Source organism: Azolla caroliniana, unplaced genomic scaffold (genome assembly GCF_043228905.1).
Source record: "Azolla caroliniana isolate FFs.n. ecotype wild unplaced genomic scaffold, voAzoCaro1.0.p SCAF_4, whole genome shotgun sequence".
In the NCBI taxonomy this organism is placed as follows: Eukaryota; Viridiplantae; Streptophyta; class Polypodiopsida; order Salviniales; family Salviniaceae; genus Azolla; species Azolla caroliniana.
The window spans coordinates 6,730,407-6,757,344 of record NW_028230439.1 but is presented as its reverse complement, the minus strand read 5'-3'; the positions used below and the strand labels follow the sequence as shown (position 1 = coordinate 6,757,344).

General features: G+C 41.5%; 1 protein-coding gene across 2 annotated transcripts; it reads left to right on the top strand.

Annotated features, from left to right (window-relative positions):
- The first annotated feature begins 5,192 nt into the window (after positions 1-5,192).
- NOV (Histidine kinase-, DNA gyrase B-, and HSP90-like ATPase family protein) lies at positions 5,193-20,060 on the top strand. 2 transcript variants are annotated; one of them, XM_087317668.1, is made up of 13 exons: positions 5,193-5,759; positions 6,511-6,842; positions 7,414-7,843; positions 7,970-8,086; positions 8,845-9,016; positions 9,606-11,368; positions 11,452-11,664; positions 13,829-16,102; positions 16,720-16,823; positions 16,916-17,312; positions 17,408-17,737; positions 18,406-18,669; positions 18,774-20,060. In XM_087317668.1, exons 1-13 carry the CDS (start codon positions 5,229-5,231, stop codon positions 19,815-19,817), a joined length of 7,971 nt encoding a protein of 2,656 aa, XP_087173794.1. In that variant the 5' UTR covers positions 5,193-5,228; the 3' UTR covers positions 19,818-20,060. The 2 variants fall into 2 exon arrangements, with proteins under 2 accessions (XP_087173794.1, XP_087173795.1); XM_087317669.1 differs by lacking the exon at positions 6,511-6,842 and having other exon boundaries at positions 5,589-5,759.
- Positions 20,061-26,938: the final 6,878 nt, after the last annotated feature.

The following is a 26,938-nucleotide window of genomic DNA, read 5'->3' as shown; positions in this document are numbered from 1 at the left end:
TACAACACTCTACTTGCCCCTTGCTCCCATGCCGGGAAGTCCTTGTGTGCTAAATCTGGCACTGCTTCATTTGCTCCTTCCACGTGGCTCTAGTATCCGTGCCTCGATAGGTATTGGTGGATTTTATATGACTAGGATGCATAGTTTCTCCGGTCAAGCTTTTCTGTAGGAAGCGAGCTTGCCATGCTTCTGTCCATATCTAGCTTTTGTTCTTTACCAGTGATTAGGTCTTTTTCGAGCAGTTGTCGATAGCAGAGGTTCTCAAACCTTGAGCTCTGATACCATGAAAAGAGTAGCGTGCAGAAGCTTAAAGATGAAACCGGCTTCACCGGATAGTAAAAGAGAGGAAACACAAGTTTAATGGAAGCTTCAGAATAGATAATACACAAGAGAGACAGAGAGAGGAGAATAACATAAACTCAATTCAAAATAATAACACTATGTACATACAGAACATTTTTTTATACAAGTCCTTAAAAAGACTGACAGAAGTATTGACAAGTACTTCAATACTCATACGAGCGACTGACACTAACTCCAAGGAATATGCCTACATACAAAGCAAAGATTGTAGGCCTCTAATGGCCTATCGATTACAATCCAATACGTCTCTCTGATCCGACTGTCGGTTCCAGATGCCTATCCGGTTCTCTGTTTTAAGTACCGATCCGGATCCGGTTGAGCTTGTCAGCTCAACAATAATGATGATACTTCTTTGGAAGTTGAATTGTTGACTCCTCCTTAGCGGTGTTGGAAGGTTTCACTAATACTGCGAATACAAGCATTGATTCCTTGTGTCATTCCTCACACAATTGATGTTGCGAAATGGTTGAAATCTTATGAGTAGATCCTCGAGGTTGTTGATACATGATTTCTCTTGTTCTCTAATCTATGTCCAGATTGTGTAATTGGAACCATGGTAACTCCAAAACAATTGGATACTCTAGACTAATAATTATACTAAATGATACTACACACGCCAAATTATTTAGGACAACACTAATTGACTCTGACTCTTCTGCGATATTTCTGGAAGCAATGAGGCAACCATCAATGATTACTACAGAAGCTGGGCAAGAGAGTTTTCTTAGGGATATTTGATGAGCTTGGGCAAAATTCTTATACACGAAGCAAGAGTTGGCTCCGGAATTTAGGAGTGTTAAGCCATGTACTGGAGGGTTACTTTTAATACTAATTGTTACTTGAGCTAGGAAGACATTGCTAACTTGCTTAGAGGGAATGGAACCATTAATGGGCTACACAGATCTAGGGTTGTCCAACCAAACAACTCCTATTTTGGCTAGACATAGTCATTTAAATCTTCTTCTAGTTGACTAAGGATTTCAATTTTGTTTGATAGACTTGGGCTATTAGGACTATCAGACACTACTAATGAATTGACTTGTATTTAGTACTATTAGTACTAGCATCCATTTGATTTACCTATCTTCGTGGCTTGTAAGGACAGTTCACTGCAATATGCCCCGGTCCACTGCAATAAAGACATAGTCGATTTGCTCGATGTTGTTGCTTTTCTTCTTCCGATAATTGTCCACGACGACATGTGGTGTCGATTTCCATCGGTGTTGGAGTATTTGTTGGAGACGCATTATATGACTCCCTTGCAAATGGTTTTTCTACAACGGAGGCATATGTGGGCTCCGACCTTGTTCTTGGCATTTGTAATTGACGTTTCGAACGTCATTCAAAAAGCCTGTTATCGCAACGTACCACCCGACTGATTGCCTTTGTGAGCGACTTTGGTTCTTCGGGGAAAGTCAGGAGTAATTCTTTGACATCATTTTGCAGGCCATATCGAAATTGCTCCATCAATGCTAGGTCATCCTAGGGAATATCGGCGATGAGAAGATGGAAATCTACAACGTAAGTTGAGGCTGGATGATCACCTTAACGCAATCTTCGCATTTTATTGATTGGTGTCCTAACGTTGTCAGTGTCCACAAAACATGCTTTAAACTCGTTAATAAATTCCTCAAAATTATTTAACAATGGAGATTCTTTTTCTAACAAAGGAGTGAATCATGCCAAAGTTATGCCACTAAGCAACGTGCCTACTAGTCCCACTCGTGATGTATTAGTGGGATATCGGGAAGGATGCATTTGAATCACTAGACGTACCTGATTAAGAAATCCTCTAAATTGTGATCGTGTTCTATCGAATTTCATAGGAAGACCGATCTTGGGTTTTTTATGAATCCCTTGAGTACTTGGTCCTTGTTGTTGCAATGACACAATGGTTGCTTCAAGTTGTTGCACACATAATGCCAACTCCCCGTGTTATTGTTGCGTTTGTTGCTTTTCTAGAGAGATCTGTTGAAGATCCCCCAACAACCATTGATTTTCTTGTTCTAGTGCTACAAACCTTTCTTTTAAGCATTGTAGCTCTGAGAAAACAGATTGGTATTTGTGAGCGCTAATAGTTGCCATAATATTGGAGGAAGGAAGGATAAGAAGATTAGTATGAAGGAAAGGAGGGATACGAAACTGAATGGCAATTCGGTTCAAACTGACAGGGATAGTACTAGAGGCAAGGATAATTAGTACTAAAGATAAAGGAGAAGAATGAGGATTAGTAATAAGAAGGGAAAGAGTGTGTGAGAATCATGAGAGAGAGAGAGAGAATGATGACAACAAGAAGTATATTATATTATATAAAGAAAGATACAAGAACAACTAGGAGGCTTAAGACTGGCGTTGAACCGAATTGGTTTTGAATAATGCTATTTGCCCCTATATTATAGTATTGTTAGGAATACTCCTGAAGTTTCTAGAATGTTCCAGAGTAATCTGGAATATACACGAATTTCCTATAGTGAAATAACAAATGAAAATAATAGTTTTTTGTGAAAAGTAGCGTGCGGAAGTAGGTATGAAGACGAAACAGAAGGAAGGAAACTCAGGTTCAATGGAGAGCTTGAGCTTACGTAGTATACACGGGAGAGACAGAGAGAGTGAGAGAGAACACAAGAACTATATTCAACAATAATACTCAGTTTGTACATAAGACGTGCTCAGTGAACACTTTTATACAAGTCCTAGAAGGACTGACCGAAGTACTGACAGTACTTCAATGCTCATCAAGAGCTCCTACACTAACTCCCAAATATATTCCTCACGGAATATCTTTCCTAACGACCTCCCGGTTTACGTACTCGGTTGGACCGATCGGTCCTCGGCTTCTTCAGCCGATCCGGCCGATGTTGAGCTTGTCTCTCAACATTTTTGTATTACAATGCATGGTTTAATGGTAAGGGTTCAACCCTTGTAAGACAAGGTCATATGTTCGAATATTTTGGAACCATACCATCCCATATCATGACAAAACCTCAAGTTGAGCTTGAGGGGGAATGTCGAGGGACAAGCTCAACATGAAGTCAGACCGATTGAAGGATCGGCTGGAAGCCATAAGGACCGATAGGCCGACAGGGCCAAAAGGTCGTAGAGTCGTTAGGACCTAGTTTTCTTAGCATTGTCTTAGGATATAATTTAGGTTAGTCAGATGTCTGAGCTCATTTAAGTACTCTGTCAATATTGTTTGTATATATGGTTCTTTGTGAGCACATTGTATTATGTCGACTCTTTTTTAATATAGTGATTTTTGTTGTTCTAGGTATACTCTCTCTCTCTAAATCTCCATCTCTGTGGTAACCTAAGTGCATGTCATACTGTGTTATCTGGCTCAGTCGACTGTGTTTATCTTTGAGCTTCCACATCTTATTCTTTATAGCTAGGAATTTCGAAGCGGTTCCATTAGCTAATATGAGTCATCGAGGGTTGAAGTGAAAGAACCATATAGAGTTGTGTGGTGTGATAGTGTCGATCATGCAAGGAAAGATTGTGCTAGCCTTCAACAAGCAATTCGACAAAACCTCGTCTACATGAAAGGCAACATTATACACTCAAGTGAGACTCGTAAGCCCTTGCACGTGAATTTTGGTAGGGGCGGTCTAAAGAAAATCAGGGATGAGACCAATGTGAGCCACGTCGAAGCTATACACTATGTCGCAAACGTCGATCTAAGAATCGGGAAGGAGAAGCTTGAAATGATTAAACAAGGAATGGGGTTTTGGCCAAGCATCCTCGAATACAAAAAGAAAGGGAAGATTAATTCAGATGATGCAAAGCTAGCCAACCTTAATGTACGAGACATTACTAGGTGGGCGTATCCGGTTGATAACAACTCAATTGGTGGTCGTTATTGAGTACATAGTGGCACTCAAACAGAAATAAAAAGCACTAAATTTTGGGAGATTAAAAGGTTCACAAATATTTGCAAAAATCTACAGAAGGGATGTAATTGGAAATCTAGAATTAGTTTTCTCATAGCATCACATAATATACCATGATATAATGATCATTAAAGAGTCATGAAAAAATCTAAGAAAGAATGTAAAGAATATTGTAGGTGATCGAAGCATGATATATCCTCTATCACTTGCACATATACAACACATTATGTATCACCCGAAAGGGAGGCTATAGGAAGTTAATTAGTTAAGCACCTTTGTGGTGTCTCACTACTAGTTGTCTCACTCTCCCCATTACCAATCAATTGACTAATTAGTTACATAATCCCCAATACTGCTATGCGATGTTTTTAAGTTGATGAGTTTGAATTTGTGCCTAGTATGTCTTTTGGGCATAACTCCTAACCTACGAGTCCACCACAATTTAGTTCATAATCCACTCTTACCTCAACTAATCACCACAGATGATCGTACAACATAGTTGACCAAGTGTTGGCCAAATTGCATAATATCAGAGTAAAACTCTCGTATTGACGCTGTCCATTTGCAACCCACATATAATGGAATGACAGTTTCATCGTGATTGTAGCCCAAGGCGAAGAAGAAAGAAAGCCCACGAGTCCAACACTCTCTCAAATCTAAAGGAGATGGGCGGCGGAATGAAGAATTAGGGTTTAAGTAGTAAGACTCCAAGATGATGGTGAGGGTTTTAAGCGGTAAGACTCTTATCTACTTTTGTCTAAATTCCATTTTAAGAATTCCTCTTCTTCTTATTTGCGGTGCCCACTCAAATCCAAAAATGGAGATGGGCGAATGAAGAATTAGGGTCTAGAGACTCCAAGATGATGCGAGGGTTTAAGTATGTAGTTAAGCCTTTACTGTTAAGTCTAAATTCCATTTGAAGAGAAGTCTTCTTCTTCTTCTTCTTCTTCTTCTTCTTCTTTGCCGTGTTGGGCAGCCATGAACGGGTCTAACGACAGGAATCCTCCTCCTCCTCCTCACCAGAAGAATAAGGAGAAGGCTGATGAATACCTTGACAAAAGAAGGTATGGTGGTGGAAGCGTGGAGCCACAAAATCATCATTATTATCTCAATCAAAGCTTATATGGAGGAATATGGTCTCAGTGCCCACAACAACCAGACTTTGAGCTTTATAAAATGAGGCACTGGAGAGACGGGGATAAGGAAAGGAATTACAATCAAGATCAGAATCGAAGAAAATCGCCCAATGAGTTTTTCGCTGAAGTTGCTTCCAACGAGATTTCTGCTCCAATGACAATGAAAAAGGCGAATTCCGGTAGCTTGAGAGACAAAGTGGAGAATGTGGCGAAAGTTGAATATGAGAAACTTTTGTCTAAGCGTAAAGGAGTGACGTTGTGGAAGGTATTGGAAGCTTTGTTATTAGTCCTCAAGGCAGAATCTCTAGAATTGTTGGGTCTACGCCTCCACAATGTTCCAACTCTTCGAAAGATTCTTCTTCTCGAAGGAAAGGTACTGATCAATGTTATTTCTCTTTCTATATGGGTTTTCATCATAGTAATGGCAATTGGATTAAAAATCTTAGAATTTTGTTTAGGACTTTTATTTCTCTTTCCCTTAGTTGGTATGGGCTTTTCTTCACAGTGATGATAATTGAAGGATACTCCATAGTTTCAAACCTTAGAATTGATCAGAGACTTAAGTAAAGTCTATAGTTTTAAACATTAGATTTTATCAATGACTTCCTTTTTCTTGAAGGAAAATTGTATATTCTCTTTCCCTTCATGGGTATGCGTTTTCATGATTGTAAGGTTTCTCTTCTTATGTTTATTTTCTCTTTACCTTTGTTGGTATGTGTTTCATTCCCAGCAATGTAAACTAAAATATAAAATCTTTGAATTTAACTTAGAATTTTTTTCTCTCCTTCTTTAAAGAGACTTACTTATTGTTTATGCTCTCTTATCTTTGTTTATGTGGAGTATTTACCATATTAATGGAATTTGAAATATATAAACTTTTGAATTTACATTGGTGTCTTCTTCTTCTCGAAGGAAAAGTGCTTAATTGTTTATGTTCCCTTTCCATTTGTTGGCATTGAGTTGTCAGCTTAGTAGTGGAAATCAGAACATAAAACCTTGGATTCTACCAAAGAATTTTTCACATAGTGACATAAATTGAAGATAAAACCTTTGAATCTGCCTGAGAGTTATCTCCATAATAATGGAAATGGAACATAAAACCTTTGAAACTTGAATTTACCCAGGTGAACTCTTATATCCACTGCCATGTTGCAGTGAGAAAAATCACAACATTGCATGATCTGAGTCTTGAGATTGCACAAAACGAGGGTGTACAAAGTTTCGAGGACTTGGGTCTTGGTCCAATCTCATTATTGCCACTAGTTGGTCAATATTTTGCTCCTGCGGGTGGTCCAGAAGTCCACAAAATAACTACAGAGGATGTTCTCAATTATCTAGCGGAGTATACTAACAAATGTAATGGCAAAGTAGATGTGGAAGCCTTTCTATCTTTCATATCAAATTCGCGTTCCATCCCATCACCACAACACTTGTGTGTGCGTATGCAGAACTTTGGGTACGTAATATGTATAGATGCATTTACCTTGAACGTTGTGATATGGATATGCAGAGATGCAAATTTATGCCTATCCTCAGAAGGGAATGGTGTTCAGCATTAGGAAACCACTCGTGCTATTAAAAGAGACAATCTGGTTTACAGTTCTCCTCCATGTTAATCAACGTTCTTTGTCATAATAGCATGTGCTATACCCAAACAATCATCATCTTTAGCCAAGTTTTCATGTTGAATTTGCTTCTCAGCTAATATGTTGGTATATTAAAAAAAGAAAAAAGAAATCTGTTTATTGGTAAATTCATGCATTACATGCCATGGAGGTTTTGAGAAGTACTGCAAGAACATATACTACATGATTCATATTTCTATATATAAAAACTCTCATATATGCATATATTATATGTAGATACATGCAATATATTTTCAGGCTCCAATGCAAGTCCATGTCACATAAAATTCGAATTACACATCGCATCACATAAAGTTCATATGAAAGGATTAGTTTAAGAATCTGTATTGTTCCCACTTGTTTTGCTGCAAATTAAGATTAATGTACCGTGGATCTTGTTAGGGTATATGTTTCTTATATTCGCCGCGAGAAGAATGCAGAAAGGGAAATGGCAAGTCAGAGAGCACATTTGACTGCTCTCAAGGAATCTGCAGCCAAACAAAACATTCAAGACTCTAATATTACAAATAGAATTGATGCATTTCTAGCATCAGCCAGGAATGATAATACTCCAAATTTCCCCCTTAGCTCAGCTGCTCAATCTTTGAAGGACATTACGACCCTAAAACCTGATACCAATATGAAGAAAGCTGCTTCTTTGTGTAATAAATTAAAAATTAATAGCTGTCCATATCCTTCAGCAGCAGAGGAACAACAGCGTGTCCGATCACACAAGGAATTACCTCTTGATGAGTACACATTGTCACGCAAAGAACTAAGTGATTTTGTCTCTTCTTGGAGAGGCATTTGCCAGAAGTCCTCCATGTTAGAGGTATAGCTTCTACCGCATGTTGATTTTCTGGAAAAGATGAATGCAAGAATATGTTTCAGTTCATCAATCATGATTTCTGTAAGTGATCGCATTTGTTTCTTTTGGTTCATCTGGTTGGACATTCAGGTGCTTACGCAAATGCTCTCTGAACATGAGTTGAAGCTGAATGCAAATCTGAAGAAGAAAAGGAAGTTAATGAAGCTTTTCAAGATTCGCCCTGTCATTGGTCTGCTGAATGTTGCGGTAGAAATGTCATCTCAATTTTGATAAACTATGCAATGTTGTCTCTATTGACTAAGATCTTATTTATTGTGTGTGTATTTGATCATCATAGTTGGCTGCCAGTGTGAAAATCTTTTCCGCTGTTTCTAGTGTTCTTTTGCTGGTTCAGTTTATAAATTTAATCCACCTACTATAAATTCTATCTTCATAATATAACAAACATATTTTACTATATGGAAAACTAGAAGGTAATGGGTTCTTTCCAGGTTTTGATGTGGACACGAAACAGAATATTTAATTCAGTAAAAAATTAAACATATTTATAGCATTATGACTATATATCAGAGTCTCCTCTATGACGCATTAATAACTACATTGAAATAGAAAGAAAATATTATCATTCTTTCAAAATTTACATTACTTTGACTACACATGTTGCAATTTACACTGTATATACTTTATTGTCCGATTTCATAAGACTTGTAAGAGAAGCAGCATGTAAGAGAACCAAACATAATTTCATAAGATTTCTAAAACCAAAGTAAATTTAAACCTAGTAAAAGTAAGGGGACTACCAAAATAAGAGAAAAAGGAAAAAGTCTTAAAAATCAATCAAGAGTCGAAATATGTATATAAATACATGAAGAAAAGTGGCTGCATCAAGGATAAAACCATGACAGCAACCTCAATTGTGTATTGCTTTTTGCTGTTTATTGTTTGGTATCATTCAGTAATCATTTTTTAAAGCTACTTCTCCTTTGGATTTGAATTAAATACAGGTGCTATCTATGAAGGCTGGGCATTGGACGAGCCTTTATGATGCCCTCGAAGCTGCTGCTACTAAAGATGTCCATGAGAATAAAGGTGTATATTCTATAGAAGCAGTTGACAGAATAGAGGTGACAACGAGTGAATCTAAACCAGAAGCACTTAAAGTGGTCAGTGAAACAGGTATGAAGATACTGTGAAGCTTCCATATTTATGTGGAGTTTGTGAAAACTTTGCTAATTGATTCCATGAACTTGCCTTCATCTTGCCTTTTTCCATCCATCATAGGAGTTAGTGCCAATATGTAAATAACTAAATCACATGATTGTTAAAAAAGTATTGTTTTAACTGTTGAGTTTTGACAGACAACGTCCAATTTTCCTGGCCACACTCCAACATATTAATCATCATGGTTACACATGTCTGTGATAAATTGTAGCATTATTGAACTTATTTTTAATCTTGCATTTTGTTTGGAAACTTGAGCTTCTATAAAATCATTATCTGCTCACATATATATATTTAAACCTTGATTGTTGAATTATAATAATATATGTTCACTGCTCATCCATTATTCTTCTCGATCAAGTCCTATGAACTGTGCCACATTTAAGTTTGTATTGAATATCTGGTTCTATTATCTGCAAAGCTCCATGCAGTTAAGCAAATTAAGTACTGGAGTAACTCTGTTAAAACTCTTTAATAATCCTCAAACTTTGATGCATCAAATTGGATTTAATTTGTATTCATTGTTCAATCATCTTTCTTCCAGATCAAATGTCTCCAGGCTTAGAGAAGTTCCTCGAAACAGTTCTTGAGATTTTGAATAAAGTCTACAAAGATCTCAATGACAGGCCACGAAACAACTCAACAGAACTCTCTGGAAAGGAAACAGTTGATTTTGTAGTGAGTAAAATACTGCAATGTGAAAAGACATTATTGGAGCGGCTTATTTCTAAAGAATCAAAAAGTTCTAATTTTGTAGAGCAGTACTTGGCTAAGCTTTCAAAAATTTTCTCTGGCATGACAGACAATCTTCAAAATAATTGTGTAACACCTTTTCCTGAATCAAGGATGCAAGCATTTATTTCCCAGACAGTCATGGCTGTCGAGGATGTCAGTAAGCTGTCTGAAAATTATGTTTTCCAGTTATTACTTAGGCAGTTTCCTTCAGAAAGTATTAGTGAATGGTATTTCCATTTGGTAAAAAAATATATGATCTCATGCTCAGAAGAAAAAGTACCTAATCACTCAATCTATTATTCGTGTGCTCTTCTGGCAACCAAGGCCGATAAATCACGAACATCTGGGTTGAGGGTTTATGATAACTCTATGATCAAGGAAGATTCTGAAATGCAGGCAGTACACAAAGTTGGCTTACTTGGGAGTATGACGAGTGCAGATGCAACAAAGTGTCTCTTAAAAGCACCCATGCTTTGCAATCTCCTTGAATGGTCACATTGGGATGCCATATTTTCCCCTTCTTTGGGTGAGTTCTTGGATTGGATGGAAAAGGATGCGTCTGTGAAGGACTTAGCATGTTTGGTAACTGGTGAAGGAACGATACTACGGATCGACGGCTCAGCTACGGTTGACAGCTTTTTGGCTGTGGCTGCCAAGGGCTTAGGAAAACAGGCAGCTCTGCAACTAGTCTCACTTATAGCCAATTATGGTGGTGTTGATCGTGTCCCTCAATCTCTTCTTAGGTCTTATTCTTTAAAGGCTTTAGAGGTACTTGCAGGGAGATCCCATATGGCTGGAAAAAAGAGAAAGACTCTTCAAGGAAACCACCCTAATAAAAGGTCTAAGTGTCAGATGATTGGCTCTGCTTCAATGTTGATACACAATCAAGCTGAAATTGATAAGTCCTCTGATATATACATTTGTGTCCTGGAGTTTGTTTTGGAATTCTTGTCATCTATGCCCTCTGAATTCCTCATATATGGTGCATCTACAGTCATCCCAGTTCTTATGGAAATTGTTCCCAATGCTGCTGTGGCACTGCTTGAACTCTGTAGTACTACTGAGTATCGCATGATGCTACATAAGATTGGAGTTTCTTTAGGGATTGGTGAATGGATGAAGGACCTGAAATCATTATGCTTTGAGCGTCACACTCTAGTGATTGATTCGCTACCACAATCCCCTGTACAGCAGATACATGAACTGGCTATCCCAGAAATTTCCCATCTTGGCAATTCTGAAAGTGTTCTTCTGGATCCTTTTGATCATAAGATGCTGGATACACAGAAAGATGAAATGCCTCTTATGTCCATTCATATTGAATCAAGGACGCAAAAGGATACACACGCTTTAAGTGAAACTGAGAATAAAGTTCCACAAACTCAAATAAACCTTGAAATTGCAGCAAGGGATGTGATTTCTAGTATACGTAAGGAAGAGTTTGGGATGGACTTGGATTTGTCAAGTGATGAGCAGAGACTTCTTGTCAAACAGCATGAGCGTATTGGCAGAGCGTTGAACTGCCTTTCCCGAGAATTATATTCACAAGATTCTCACTTTGTCCTGGAGCTGGTATGCATGTAAAACATCAATGTAATTAACCTTTACTTAATGGAATAACGTTTTTAAATACTTGGTGGCCCTTTGTTCATCAGGTTCAAAATGCTGATGATAATGAATATTTGCCGGATGTGGATGCTATGCTTGTTTTTATTTTACAACAAAATAGAGTGGTTGTGGTGAATAACGAGGCCGGCTTTACTCCTGCAAACATGAAGGCATTGTGTGATGTGGGAAACTCTACAAAGTCTGGATCTGGAGCTGGCTATATTGGGCACAAAGGCATAGGATTCAAGTCAGTTTTTCGAGTAAGTTTTGTAAATTCGACTTTCAAAACTACCGTGTTATCTTTTTGTTTTATGATGTTGATCTGATGCTTATTTTCTACCTGATGTAAAAATTGATTTTTATACTGAATATGTTTGAGAATATGTGGTCCTATATTTAAATACCTAAATTGAAAGGAAATCTTTCATGGGGTATGTAAGAAGCAGAGAATTTTGATTTGGTATGGCTATATGCTAACTTACTATAGATTTACTGAGATCGCCTCCTCTGCATTTTCATTAGAACACTAATCAACTCCACAAGTTCACTCTATGGATAGTGACAAATACAGTTGATAGAATAGCCATTAGTTGAGTGACAATTTACCTCTTTGGCTTCTTTTTATTCCCATCTCATTATTGGGTTCTTGTTTAGGATATTCCTGAATTGTTCTCCAATACCAATAAAACTCCCTTGAAGCATGACTGCTCCATCCAACGATTGCTTGTTCAAGGGGTACTTTACCAACGATCAAACAGTACAAAGGCTCTCCCCAACGTTGTTTTGTCCAGCCTCTTGTTTGTGCGATGTTGGAACTTTGTAGATGAATCTACCAGTTAGTCAGAGACCTCCCTCTGAACTACGACTCACATCTGATACAGCTTTCCATATGATTGAATAGAAACATTGTACTTTGAGCTATTATTGCGGAAGGTAGTAAGGAATGTATGGTACATTCAATCCCCATGCAGAAGATTAATCATCTGTCAAATATCATCAAATTGGATATGAATGGCACACTGCACAAGGTGACCCATTACCAGTCCCAATATGGTCTTGCTCTCTGGATGACCTTACGAGCAAAGCTTGCACACCCCACATTCAGTAAAGTTAAGAGGAACATCACATTTATCATTTCTCAGTCTACACGAGATCAGAGAGTAAGAAAGAGTTGGATCTCTTTGTAGAATGATTGAGTACAGAGGTATACGGTTTCTAGAAGTGATAGTACTGGAGTTATTATGTAAATAGGTTTAATGAAAATATTATCATAACATTGTTGAGAACCAGCCATACACTCCATGGAGTCTATCCTCATTGGCATAGATTGTCTGTGAAATGTAGCAATGGTTTGAGGCAGGGAGTATCAAAGAAGTATCTGAGTGTCAGGATACTGCCTCACAAAGCTTGCAAAACTCACCAGGAAAAGATTACCATCTGGCAGTAAGTCATTGCTTTTGCCGCACATGTTATCTATGGTGGCTCGTATCTCCCCATGTGGGCTTTTTACATCCGGAATCAGATAAGAGATAGCATCCCCAGCGATAGTCACAAACCTTATCACCTACAGAAAACATAAAAATCTTAAGTTTATTAAATCTCTAAACTTCTTAATTATGTCCTAAACCTTAGTAAGGTTGTGGTCTTATACCTCTAGCATTTGAACTTTAGATCTGGGCCCACAGCACATGCACTTGAACTTCTCACTAAATCAGCTTACCGCTTGCCCATCCCAACTCCCTCTCTCAACTCAGTCCTCTCACCCTCCAGCTCAGCCAACAATGGGAATTGCCCAAGTTTTCTATAACACATTTCAGCCATGACTTTGGTTAATCTATAACTGGTCTTTTGATGTTGTTACTGACTATTCCCACTCAGGCTACATGTGCCATATCCCCATGCTAGTTTTCTGATTGCCGTTAGGATTCCTTTTGTCGTGTTCTGTTCCCATTCCCTGGTTTCTCTGGCCCAGGTAATTGAGATGCCTTAGAAAGAAGAAAGAAAGATACATTAATATCTTTGTAAGAGGCCAAAATGGTCTATAAGCACAAACAAGAGATTACATCTCAAAATATTGTCTTGTCTTTGGGAAAAAACCAAGATAAATGTAAATAATTAAAAAATAAAATATAACAAAAATGTGACTAAAGAATCTCATTATCGATACATGTTAGACATGGTCATATGAACTTTATTTCGACTTCTTCTTCATTGGCAATTGTCTTTTTGCTGGTCGTGGATTGAGAGAACCTGGGCTGTTTGTAAAAGTTCCAATAGTGTTATCTCTTAAATGTGCACAGCCTTACATGGATGTCTTTTATAATCTGGAACCTTATAATCTATGTTATGTATCTGTATGTCTATATATATGCACTGAACACACACACAGAAATAAAAATTAACATAACTTGATCTGAATTTCAGGTTACTGACTCGCCAGAGATACATTCAAGAGGTTTTCATGTCAAATTTGATATTTCTGAGGGGAACATTGGTTTCATTTTGCCAACCATGATACCACCTTTCAAAGACTGGGATTTAATAGAAGAAGTGCTCACACAGGTAGAAAATTCAACAAATCATGGAAAGCAGATGTGGAATACCTGCATGGCTCTACCTCTGAAATCGTCAATTATGAATGGGCCTGATGTGCAGATGTTGTCATTGAAACTCAATGATGTTCATCCATCTCTTCTGTTGTTTCTACACCGACTATGCTGTATTACAGTCAAAGATGAGATGACTGGTTCGATCCACATCATGCAGCGGTACAATTTATCTGATGGTTTTGTGAGAGTGTCAGATAATGGGCACAATTCCCATTGGCTTGTTGTGAAGGAACAACTGAATGCTATTCTGGAGAGGCCAGGAGTAGAAAGAACTGAAATTGCTCTGGCTTTTCCTTTGCAGGAAGTTTCCAGTGGAGTCTTTGACGCTTGCCATGAGCATCAGCAAGTATTTTCTTTTCTTCCTCTTCGTTCATATGGCTTGAGGTTTATTATTCAGGGGGACTTTATTTTGCCATCTTCTCGTGAAGAAATAGATGCTGATAGTGCATGGAACCAGTGGTTGCTCTCAGAGATACCAAATGTCTGTTTGAAGGCAGTTGAAGTTATGAAGGAAGCATCATGTTTCAAGCAGAATAAAGGGAAAGCAACTTCTGTTTTCATGAGTTTTGTTCCACTCGAAGGTGAAGTGCAGGGATTCTTTTATCCGTTACCGCGCATGTTACTTTCTTCTCTACGTTCAAGCCAGTGTTTACCCACAGAAGATAAGGACAACCAATGGGCATTGCCTTGTACAGTTCTTGGTGGCTGGGATGAATCAATTAGGCGTTTATTACCCGATGGTCTCTTACAGATGCTACTTGGCCTTCATTATCTGCATACGGATGTTGTTATATCGCCTGCACTAGCAGCTGAACTCGGCGTACAGATGTATGGATTGAAAGTGCTAATAGATTTCATGGAATGCTTGTGTACAAGAAATGCTATTTTAACAGAATTGGGCCCAGAGTGGATAAGGTCCTGGTTAATTGCTCTTCATGATTGTGTTGTAAATGAATCTCAGAAAAGGTTGCACTTTTTTCAGAGAAAAACTGAAGTTGAAGATCTGAGAAGAGTCAAACGGCTTCCTTTCATCCCTTTATCAAATGGCAGCTATACATCGATATCAGAGAGTCCCATTTGGTTACCATGTGTTGACAGAACTAGTGCCAATGAGATAACCACACTTCTTGAATGTTTCCCATTGGTTTACTCTGAGTTGAGAACCGTGCATCCTTTGCTAGTCAATCCTTTAGGTGGTAATAGTGGCACTCATTTAATGCAGGCAGAGAACACAAGTGTAGTATGTTTAATGCTTGGGGAACTTGGGGTGGGCCGGATGTCAGGGCACCAGGTAGTCAAAACACATATCCTACCAGTTATGTTCTCTAATGGTATCTTGTTAAAGTCAAAACCACTGGTAATGCAGTACTTGGCTTTTATCATGCTACACCTTGAATCTAATTGTAAGGAATGCCATACTGAAGATTGGAATATGATGGGAGAGCTGCAAAAGAATGCTATTATAGCTACTAATAATGGTTACAAAAGGGTCAGCAAAGAGCCAGTGCATTTTGGTGTTGATTTTGGCTGTCCTGTGAACGCCAAACATATTTTGAAGGATCTTTCCATAGACTGGAATGAAGTGGATCCCACGTATATTAAAGTATTCCAAGGATGGACGCAAGATGTTGCTTGCATGAAATGGCGAACATTTCTAAAAGGTCTTGGAGTAACTGATTTTGTTAGTTTAGAAAATGTCAACAAGAATCTAACCGATTCTCGTTTTGAAGTTAAGAACACTCCTATTGATATTAAACATATAACAGATTGGGAATCCCCAGAACTGGTCAAAATTCTTGAGAACCTATGTAGTTCCAGTCTTAGTCTGCCAGATAAGTGTCGTGTGTCATCGCAATTATTATCAGCTTTTGATCTCTTCTGGGATGAATATTATTCTAAATGCACTTTAAGTTCTGGTAAAGTAATATCAGAAGACTGTAACCCACCCTCTTTTATATTGTGCTTGAGGTCATTTCCATGGGTACAATCAAGCTTTGATCAGAAGCTTTATCATCCAACTGAACTATTTTATCAATGTCCAGCAGTTGAATTAGTTTTGGGATCAAATGCACCATATGCCACTCCCCAGGTACTTATCATCAATGACAATTCATGAAAGAATTTTACTATACTATTGTTGACTTTAAAGTGTACGCAAAATGAAACTTAGTCTATTAGGTTGAGACCATGTGTAGAACAAGGTATGATTATCTTATTTATCAATTGACTGAGGTTGTTGCCAGGTGCTTATCATTGATGACAATTCATGAAAGCATTTTCCTGGATCCATAGGGTTGGTTGATCAATTCCTTGGTTATAAATTTTCATTTATAGGATAAGTAACATAGCTATGAAGATTATGAAACAAAGTAATACATACTTGTAACAAACTATTGGGATTGGTCAAGTCAGGCGTGCTTTGTTGGATTTTTGAAATTGTTCTGTTTTTTCATACCTAGTTCATGGCGAAGCATGTTTTCGTTCCAGACTGCTTCAGCCTAACATACCCTACATTTCTCTACCTGGTTTTGTTAAAACAAAGCTATAAAAATAAAGCATTTAGATATTTATGTCATTGTGATGGCTTGGGATACATGTTTGCAGCATCAAGACTCATATTTTCACGGCAGATAGACATTCCCAAAGTAAACATATTATGTTTTAAGATCAAGACTTGCATTTCTCTAAATATGTTTTGATCGATAGGTACAAACCATGTTCTCTACTGCACTCGGCCTCCAGAATTCTTTATCTGTTTCAGTTGTGCTTGATGTGATGAGGGTTTGGAATCAACGACCGATTGACTTAAGGTTATGCGTCCATGTTTTCGGCAGATATAATTATAATTTTGTACCTCTAAAAATAGTTTAATATAATGATTATGTGAAACTTCAATTTGCAGTCTTGCACAAATTACAAGACTCTATAGTTTCTTGTGGAGTGAGATGAGCAGTGATGGAGAAAAGATTCTGAACTTTTTTCAGAGTCAGGCATCTATTTTTGTGCCTGAGGTGATGAGTACAGATATTCATGCTCCTGTTTCCGGGCAATTCCTTTTCCAAAAGGATGTGATTTGGAAAGATGAAACAGGATGCCTTGATTTATTATTCCAGGCAGCTTCTGCTAATTCTGATGTCAAAAGAGCACCACAATACCGAGCTTTAAAAATCATCTACCCTAGTTTGCAAGGTTTCTTTTTGGAGGAATGTAATGTTCAGGATGTATTGAAGTTCTATGATTATTACAATGTCTTAAAACTTCTGTCGAATGCATTTTCTCCTTGTGAAATACTTGACCAGGTATCCTTCACATTGTCTGCCTCGAGTTTTGGTTTTTTACTACTCCGATCATATAATTACATAATTATGGATACTAATATGACTCTTCCCTTCAGGTATTGAAAGTGTTTGCAATCTGGTCAAACAGTATAAAGGCAGGTGAGATGTCCCAAAATGATATTTTAAAATTGAAGGAGTTGCTGAGCAAAAGAGAGGATCAAGTGCTACCAACTCTACAGGACAAGTGGGTTTCACTTCATGAAAGTGAGGGTATTGTTTGTTGGTGTGATGATGAAACCCTTGGCCAACAGTTTATGAAGTCAGGCAGCGTTTTCTATGTTTGTGTTAGTCCACATGTTTCTAGTCCTTGTATGAAGAATTGTCACAAGGGGGCTGATAAGTTGAGCTGTTTTTTGCAAGCTATGGGAATTTCTCCACTTTCCAAGGTACATCATCCATTTTTATCTTCTTATTTCTTCCTAGTAATTAACTAAAAGAGATTATAACTAAAATGAATTTATGCAAGAATTATTGTGAAGGATTGTGTGACTCTTGAGAAATGTCTCTTAAGAAAGGCTTTTAGGACCTAGTGACTTATATTTAACCAAATATACCTGGCGTCATTTATCTTGGGCAATTTGGTATTCCTTCGTGAATTAAAAAACGATTCCTTTCAAAAGATGGACATAAAGATCTAGAATACCAGTGATTCTTCGTTTGGCTAATTAGGAGGGAAGAAATTGGGTTGGTCCCTTAACAATGAGATTAGGGGCCTTATTTTTATAGGTTTCATAAACAAACCAGAACTTAGAGATGAAAAAGGGGAAAATTTAATGATGATAGAGGTCATTTGAATATGGAATGGACTGACATAACCAGCATATCACATGAGTCCACATTGTTGAGGCATATCCAAAACCTTGAATTTTTTTCATTCTCTGCAATATGTATTAGAATGTTGGACAAAATGTCTGCTCAATCGTAAGTTAATCTATACACCTTCTCTTCATATTGTATAGCAAAGTGTATTATGTGCTACATGTAAACCCTAAATATGTAAGGCATCATTATTGAGATCTATGCTAAAAGTAAGATTGCACACTTTGTTTTGAAGGTAGTAGAACGCGAACCTATTGTATATGGTGCCCAGAACAGTGAAGAGCTACTGAACCTCTTGAATTGGGTATTACCCTATGTGCAACGGTACTTACAAAAATGGCATTTAGATACCTATGAGAATCTACAACAGCCTGTATTTCATGGAAGACTGAACAATTTTCAGTGCATTACTTGTGAACAATTATTTTATCGGTATAAGCTACCTGGGAGGGCCACTGGTACTGGAACTGAGAGATTTGAATGTACCTGTCTATTTGAGGTGCTTTCTTAATCTCTTTTTTTTTGTATTTTTATAGTTTGAAAACTTATCTTATTAGGTTTTTCACCTATATGAACCATTTTAATTTGGCCATTTCGTTGCAGAATGATATTTTTTATACAATTGAAATGGATGATCTGAGCACCGTTTTTCTGGAGTTTTCAAAGTTATTTTTTAACGGGATCCCCAATCTGCAGCTTGCAAATTTCTTGCATTTGATAACTTTGTCTGTACAATCTGGATCTCAGGAGTCTGAAATTGAGACCATACTCTCTTCACAAGGAATCAGGTCTTTTCCAGAGGATGATAAGAGATGGACATTGATCAATCCTAAAGATTCTCAAGTGGTACATGAGAAGTCTGAGAAAATTGCTGAAGATGTTTCCATTCAGGGAGTTTCTAAAACTAGGAAGTCAGAGAGAAGTAATGAATGGCCTCCTAGGTCGTTTCAGCAAAAGCCTAAGATTATGCAGACAAGGCCAGAAAGGATTGCGGCATGCCAGCAATCACTTGATTCTATTCTCAAAGAGATAGAGACAAAGAAAAAGTCAAAAGTTCAAAGGGAACCTGGGAAAGAAATCTCACATTCTAACGATCCTCGTAATAGTATTCTTAGTTCTACGAGCTCCTTAACTGAGGTTTTCCACCAGATCAATTATGCCGAGGCTAAAATTGAAAATTCGAATCTGATTTCATTGGGGTGTACCACGACGGGCAGCCATTTCTCATTTTCAGATAGAGAGCAGCTCTCTCTAGGGGCGCCGAATGAGCAACAACAAGTTTTGACTGGCCGTCTTGGGGAGGCAGTTGTATATAACCACCTTCTAGAGAAGCATGGGCCAGAGAATGTGAAATGGATGAACGCTGAGGCGGAGACTGGTTTCCCTTATGATATTGTTATAGATGGAAATGATGGACAAAAGGTGTTAGTGGAGGTGAAGACAACATGGTCTGAGGACAAAGATTGGTTTGAGATTAGTAGCAATGAGTGGGAGCTGGCTTGCAAGGTACGGGAGAGATATATTATAATCAGAGTTTTCCTTGGGTCCAATTCTGGCTCGCCTCGGTTTCTTTGGCTTCCTAACCTCTCAAAGCTTTGCCAAGAGCACGTTATTAAGCTTGCTCTCGTTCTTCCTCAAAATTATTGAAGGAAAGCATTTTTAATCTATGTGATGATGCGAGCACAGATTCATGTGCTAGATCCAGGTCCAGAAGCTGACTATGTATGACCTTCAGATACAGTTTTTGTAAATGTAAATTTACTGAAGCAAGTTCTCTGATTGCCAATATATTTTGAGAAACCTCAGATTATTGTAAACAAAATTTGGATGTAATTGGTGTGAATGTAAAAATCCATTTAAAAAAAAATTTAATTGCTTATTTTTCCTTTGTATCGATGACTGAAAGTACATAGTCTGTACTTGCTCCGGTGTACACATTCAACAGTAGCTATAATTGGATGAGAATCACACTTGAAGTATTTATTTCCTTAAGTCATTGTGTTCAAATACCATCCAACTTTGAATAAATGCGCATGAAAAGCTGGAATTAGTTTTCCCCAAACATTATGCGGATCTTTCCAGAGGATCTTAGCTTTGGTTGATAATGTGGGCTCCTTACGTAACCATTCATTGTTGTGATGTGTCCAGTTGGAGTGTAGGGGGCTGAAACCTAAGAAAGTTATGCGATGATGAAAGAAAGAAAGAAAGAAATATTAATGTCTTTTAAGAGGCCAAAATGGCCTCTAAGACCAAACAAAAGATTTCATCTTAATTGTTTGTCTCATCTTTGAGAACAACAAATCAAAATAAAATAAATATTGCTAAGTAAATAAGATAAAAAGAGACTAAAGAATTTGGTTTTCAACACATGAGATTCTCAAGTTAAATGTATTATAAATTTTGACTTCGAAAGATTTCTAACATAGGCCGATCCAAGATGGAGAGGTCTTTGACGTGAGGGAAGCACCTATGATGGTGGGAGATAATGGCCTTTATCTATCGATGACAAGGGTGTTGGGGTCGTGGTCCGTGGGGCCAAGGCCTACATGTACGAAAAATTGCTATTGCCCGATCTATTGTAATCTCTTTGTTATGTTCTAGTTATAGGAGAAGAAACAAAATTCGAGGGGACAAGGGGAATTGTCGTAGATTGACTAATTTTCGAAGTTAACTGGATCTAGAAAAGTGAAAGAGAAGACGAGGTTCGTAAATTACCAAAGTTTAACGCTAGTCAAATCACGGACTAAAGTGAGTGTGAGTTGGTTGGAGTTATTCCAATGGAGGACAATACATGACAAATAGAGATTTTGAAGTGTTTGTAACTTTTGTTCATTCTCAAACTAATCCCAAAGTGCATCTAATCCTTGATGTAAAGAATCAAGAGATGGATTCTTGTGGAGCGGAATAGGTGTGAACTGTGTGTGTGTATAAGATAGAGAGAGAGAGACACACACACACACACACAGAGTATATGCAAGGTTTAGTATATTAACAAAGGAGAAAGACACGACATGATACAAGGTGGGAGGAGGGTGCTTTATGTAGTCACCCTCTTTCTTCATTAACTACAAGACTCATGGAGCATGGGGAATGTGAAAGCTCATAAGTTATGTGTCATAGAATATGATTCTATGACTCACACTAAATGCTAGAATACAAAGTGGTGACATAATGGTGACTCTTGACCGTTGGAGTGTCTATTCACTCTCAAGGTGAGTTCACACACTAGACCAAGTTGAGCTTGATTCTCAACACGCCCCCTCAAGCTCAAGTCGGGTCGGTTTCAGATGGTATCCGAAATCCGCTTCAACTCATGTTCCGGAGTCAGCGTCGACTCGCTTTATGCTGAGTTGCGGAATCTGTGCTCCAGCTTGCGTTGTGCGAAGTTACGAAGTTTGTGCTTCGGCTTGCGTGCATAGTTGCGAAGTCTGTACTTCGGCTTGTGTCTTTCTTCGCGGCTTTGCGCGGTAGATTAGCTCTTCGCTGCTTCGTTGTGTGGTTGCGGAATCCACACGTTATCGTGTAGTGCGCGGTTGCGGAATCTACGCGTTATTGCGTAGTGTCTTCAGTACTCCCCCTCAAGCTTGGCAGGTCAGGGATCGTCAATTCGAGATCGGTCATGAATTGCCATAGCTTGTCGGCTCCTAAGGCTTTAGTGAAGATGTCGGCCGTTTGAAGATTGGTGCTAATGTGTTGTAGGTCGACATCGCCAGCCAGAACGCGCTCTCGGATGAAGTGATAGTGCACTTCGATGTGCTTTGTCCGCGCGTGGAACACCGGGTTTCGAGCTAGATAGATACTGCTCATGTTGTCACAGTAAAGGGAAGTCGGATCCTTGATGGGTACGCCCAGATCCTTCAAAATCCTCTTGAGCCATACGGCTTCACACGCAGCTACGGCTGCGCCCTTGTATTCCGCCTCCGTACTCGAAAGAGCGACGATAGGCTGCTTCTTGCTACTCCAGGATATTGCTCCGCTGCCAAGGGAGAAAACAAATCCAGAGGTTGATCTTCTATCAGCTTTGTAGCCGGCCCAATCGGCGTCTGTGTACCCCTCGAGTCGTATTGGCATTGCGGTCTTGTAGAGGATGCCACAATCCATTGTGCCGCTTACGTAGCGTAGAACTCGCTTAGCGCAATCCAAGTGAGTATCACACGGTGTTTGCATGAATTGGTTGAGGGGGGCGTGTTGAGAACCAAGCTCAACTTGGTCTAGTGTGTGAACTCACCTTGAGAGTGAAGAGACACTCCAACGGTCAAGAGTCACCATTATGTCACCACTTTGTATTCTAGCATTTAGTGTGAGTCATAGAATCATATTCTATGACACATAACTTATGAGCTTTCACATTCCCCATGCTCCATGAGTCTTGTAGTTAATGAAGAAAGAGGGTGACTACATAAAGCACCCTCCTCCCACCTTGTATCATGTCGTGTCTTTCTCCTTTGTTAATATACTAAACCTTGCATATACTCTGTGTTTCTCTCTCTCTCTCACTCTCTCTTACACACACACACAACTCACATCTCTTCCGCTTCACAAGAATCCATCTCTTGATTCTTTACATGGTATTAGAGCGATTTGGTAGCTCGATCTAGCCCATTCGCCTCATCGTGATCGTGTGTTGTGCTCTACGCCGACGACCAAGAACCGGCTCATAGCTATCGTAGCTTCGCTACATAGCTCGCATTCGAAGAGAGAAGAAGAAGAAGAAGAAGAAGAATCGATATAATGAATACTCAAATGGGGAGCACTCTCCCTACCGAGAAGTTGGATCGAAACAACTTCGCATCTTGGGAGTACAAGATGCACCAATACCTTGTCGGACAAGGCTATTGGAGCTACATCAAAGGAGCGCATGAAGACCGACCCGCCGAAGCGGCTCTTGGATACGCGACATGGGAGCAAGCCGCAAGCCGCAAGCCGCGTGATGTATTGTTTGGCGACATGTGTTCACGACCACATGCTCGGTTACATTCGAGAAGCCAAGACGCCGAAGGAAGCGTGGGAAAATCTACGAAAGATTTTTGCCGACAACACGACCGCTGTCGTGAAGAATTTCGGCCAGAGGCGGAAACCGGGAAACATTGGCTACATCGGCAGGGTGCAGCGTGTGTACGCACCCATGTACATTTGGTGTGAATATCGGGGGCGCCTTTATGGCGCCGAAGAGTAGTTAAGTCGGGACAGACAATCCCATGTAAGTCGGGATTTGTCCCACATTGTAACGCATCCCTTTCCTTGTTCTATAAAAGGAAGGGAACGCCCTTTGGGAAAGGGTTGCCCATTTTGCATTAGAGGGTATACCGTTAAGTTTAGAGTTAGGTTTTCTTCTTCTCCTTCTTCTTCCCCCTCGTGTTTGCTTAGGGTTTGCTTTGGTTCGGCCTCCTGTGCAAGACCCCGCTTAGCGCGACGAGCTGAGAGCTCCCCGACGGCGGCTTGGCAGCTGACGACTACTGTAACCTACCTCAGTCCGGCTCGACGCCGGGAATGTATCCTTCCCTTTATATATACATATATATACGTTTGTTTGTGTATATTCGCGTCGTTGTTGGCGTCGGGTGCTTAACCTCTCCTGCGTTTTCTGTACATAAGGCGTGAGTCGGGTTGGGCTGTGTGTGCGTGTGTGTGCGTGAGTCGGTGTTAAGCTCTCTCTCTCCCTTCGGGTGCTTCCGGGATGCCCCAGAAACAGTGAAGCACGACTTCCTACGCTCTCTCTCTCTCCCTAGTCCAAGACCCTCGTGGTCCCGCCTTTCTCCACGCACGCGCGTAACAACGCGACATATTTGGTGAACCCGACGTGAAAGGCGGCAAGGGAGCATGGAGATGGAAGAAGACTTTGACTTCAAGGAGATGATGGCAAAGATCGTGATGGAAGCTGGATGAAAGATGGTGAAGCGAGATGCGGCTCAACAAGCCGTCGAAAGGGTGGTCGATCGAGTCGGCCGGTTCAATGGGAATGAGGTCCTAAAAATTTTGGGAGCCTAGAAGGCCGAGATGGCGAAAGGGGGCGTGGACGAGGCGATGCGACTAGAGTATTTTCCGCGAGTGGCGGCCGTATAGGTGCAGAAGGATGTCAAGGAGCTACGAGAAGCTCACGAGTCATGGGAGTCCTTCGAGGGAGCTTTATTGGAAGCGTACGGATACGCGAAACCGGAGTGGGTATGCGGGCAACCCGATGGGGAGCGGTCGGCAACAACATGGCCCACGAACGGCGGAGAAGAGAGAGCGGCGAGTGAGTATGCACTACCGCCGGAAGAGAGCTCAACGCAAAACGGTTCGGAGGAGCTTGACCTAGAAGCGCTAATACGGGAGGCATGCGAGCTTGTGAAGGGGAAAATCGAAGCCGAAGAAGGGCTTATTATGGAGTCAGGCCAGAGGCGATCGGAGGATGAGGAGGCCGAAAGAGAATGGTACATCGGTACCACGGGAGAGGGTGCGGAGCGAGCCACCCTCTCGACATGCGGAGAAAGATCGACCGAGGACGAGGTCGGGGACGGTGAGGCGGCGATCGCCGATTCGAGCGGACATGAGGGAGGTCGGGCATGGAGGCCCGAAACATCGAGCGGGGAGAAGACGGGCGGTGGTGCTGCGACCTTACGCACACCGGGCCTAGAGACTCTGGCAACCGGCCCGAGAGCCGTTGTGAGACCTAGAGTGACGGGCGGTGGCGGCAGCAAGGCGGGCGACCACGATGGCGACGATGTGGGAGAGGGTGCGGAGCGAGCGACCCTCTCGACTTGTGGAAAGAGGACGGCCATGGATGAGGCCGATATCTACGGAGCAATGGATGCCACTTCGAGAGTGGGCAAAAGTTTCGGGACGCGGTTGCCCGAAACGTTCTACGAGAATTTCGCGAGCATACTTGAGGCTTGCGAAGTCGAGGAAGAAGAGGAGACGAGCGGCGGTGCCGCGACCTTCCACACACCGGTCCTAGGGACTCCGGCAACCAGCCCAAGAGCCGGTGTGAGACCTAGAGAGACGGATGGTGGCGGCAGCAAGGCGGGCAACCGAAATGACGAAGAGGAGGTTTGTAGCGGACGGAGGTGAGATCCCTCGACACCGGGGCCGGAGACTTCGGCGGTTGCGTCTGAGCGCGGACATAAGACCGAGGAGATGGGCGGTGGCCGTGAGGATGAGAGGCCCGGAGTGGGCACGTGCGAAAAGACCGAAGGAGCGGTCCGGAGCGGCATCGAGGAGCGAGTCGGGAACCGACCCGACCGAAAGATGAGGCGGTCGGTAATCCGACCCGACCGGGAGGCGGAGCGGAAGAAGAGTGAAGCGGGGGCCGGTCAACCGGGCATGAACCGAAGGAAGCCGGCAAGACTGGGATTGTTTGATCGATTCGTAGCTGGCCGGGCACGGTTACGGTGGGAGCCGGTGAGAGCGAGAAGGAGGCCTAGTGGGCACGGTGATCACGGCTTGCTAGAAGACTGAGAGCGAGAGGGACCTTCCACAACCATTCTAGAGACTTCGGCGGTTGTGGATCAACGTGAGACCGGAGAGACAACGGGTGGCGGCGAGGAGTCGGAGGCCGAAGCGGACAGAGATATCAGAGTGGGTATCCGGTATGAGATGATGGACGAGAGGGTCCAAAATGGCGAGCTCGGGTCGGAACGGGCTACGGTGACAAAGGAAGAAGTGGCCGACGCGGAGGTCAGGTCTACGGTGGATGAAGGGTGTAACACGAAGCATGCACTATGGTTGGTGAAGGGCCCAAGAACGAGCATGCATCCGAGAGAGCGTCAACAAGTGACCGGAAACGGTGGACCGATTGAGCCTTTGAGAGGCGAGGACTCGGTGGTGAACCGAGAGTGGGAGGAACCCTCCACACCTACCCGTGAGGCATCGGCGGTCGCGGATCGAAAGGAGAACAAAGAAGCGGTGGGTGGCGGCGAGGAGTTGGAGACCGACGCGGAGGTCGGGTCTACGGCAGAAGCACGACACGAGACGCATGTAATACGGACGATGGAGGGCCAAGACACAAGCATGCATACGGCGGATGGGCGACAACAATTGACCGACGATGACGGTCGGGTCAAGCCTTCGAGAGGCAAGCGCGGGACGAAGGACGGCACGACGAACCACCAAGATCGACGACATGGGCCGAGCGTGATCGGCATGAGCGGAGAGTCGTATCTAGGAAAACGGAGGAGATGTGCGGAGAACAACGGGGTACACACCGGGAAGAGAAAGCGCGGCGGCTTCCCGGAGGGCATACAAGGCCAAGCGGGCCAAGAGGGCGCAAGTCGAGGTGAGGCGATAACGAGAGCCTCGAGGGACACCGACACAGAGGTCGGGATGACGATACACTGTACTACGAGAGAGCACGACGAAAAAGGGGAAAGCGAAAAACGCGTGATGGGGTCATCGAAGGACCGAAGCACGAGCACGCATTCGGAGGGCAACATCGACATACGGGGAAAGCCTACGGAAGGCAAGCGCGGAGCGGAGAGAGTCGGCACACCGAGGTGTGCGGCATGCAAAGGGCGGAATCCGGCATGCGACCGGGAGCGCATCCAGAGGATATACAAGGCGGACAAAGGAAGAGCAACCGAGTCGGCGACGACGTTCGGGAGGACCGAACGGGGAGGAAAACACGGGCATCGGATACGGCGGGTTGGATGTAGTCGGTGGTTCAAGGACCCACGGTGGACATGGCGGATCGGGTGGAGGCAACGACTCGGCAAACATCGTCGAGTGTGGCGGATCGGATGGTGCCGACGGTTTGAGACCATTCGGCGAGGATGGTGGGACGGAAGTCGGCG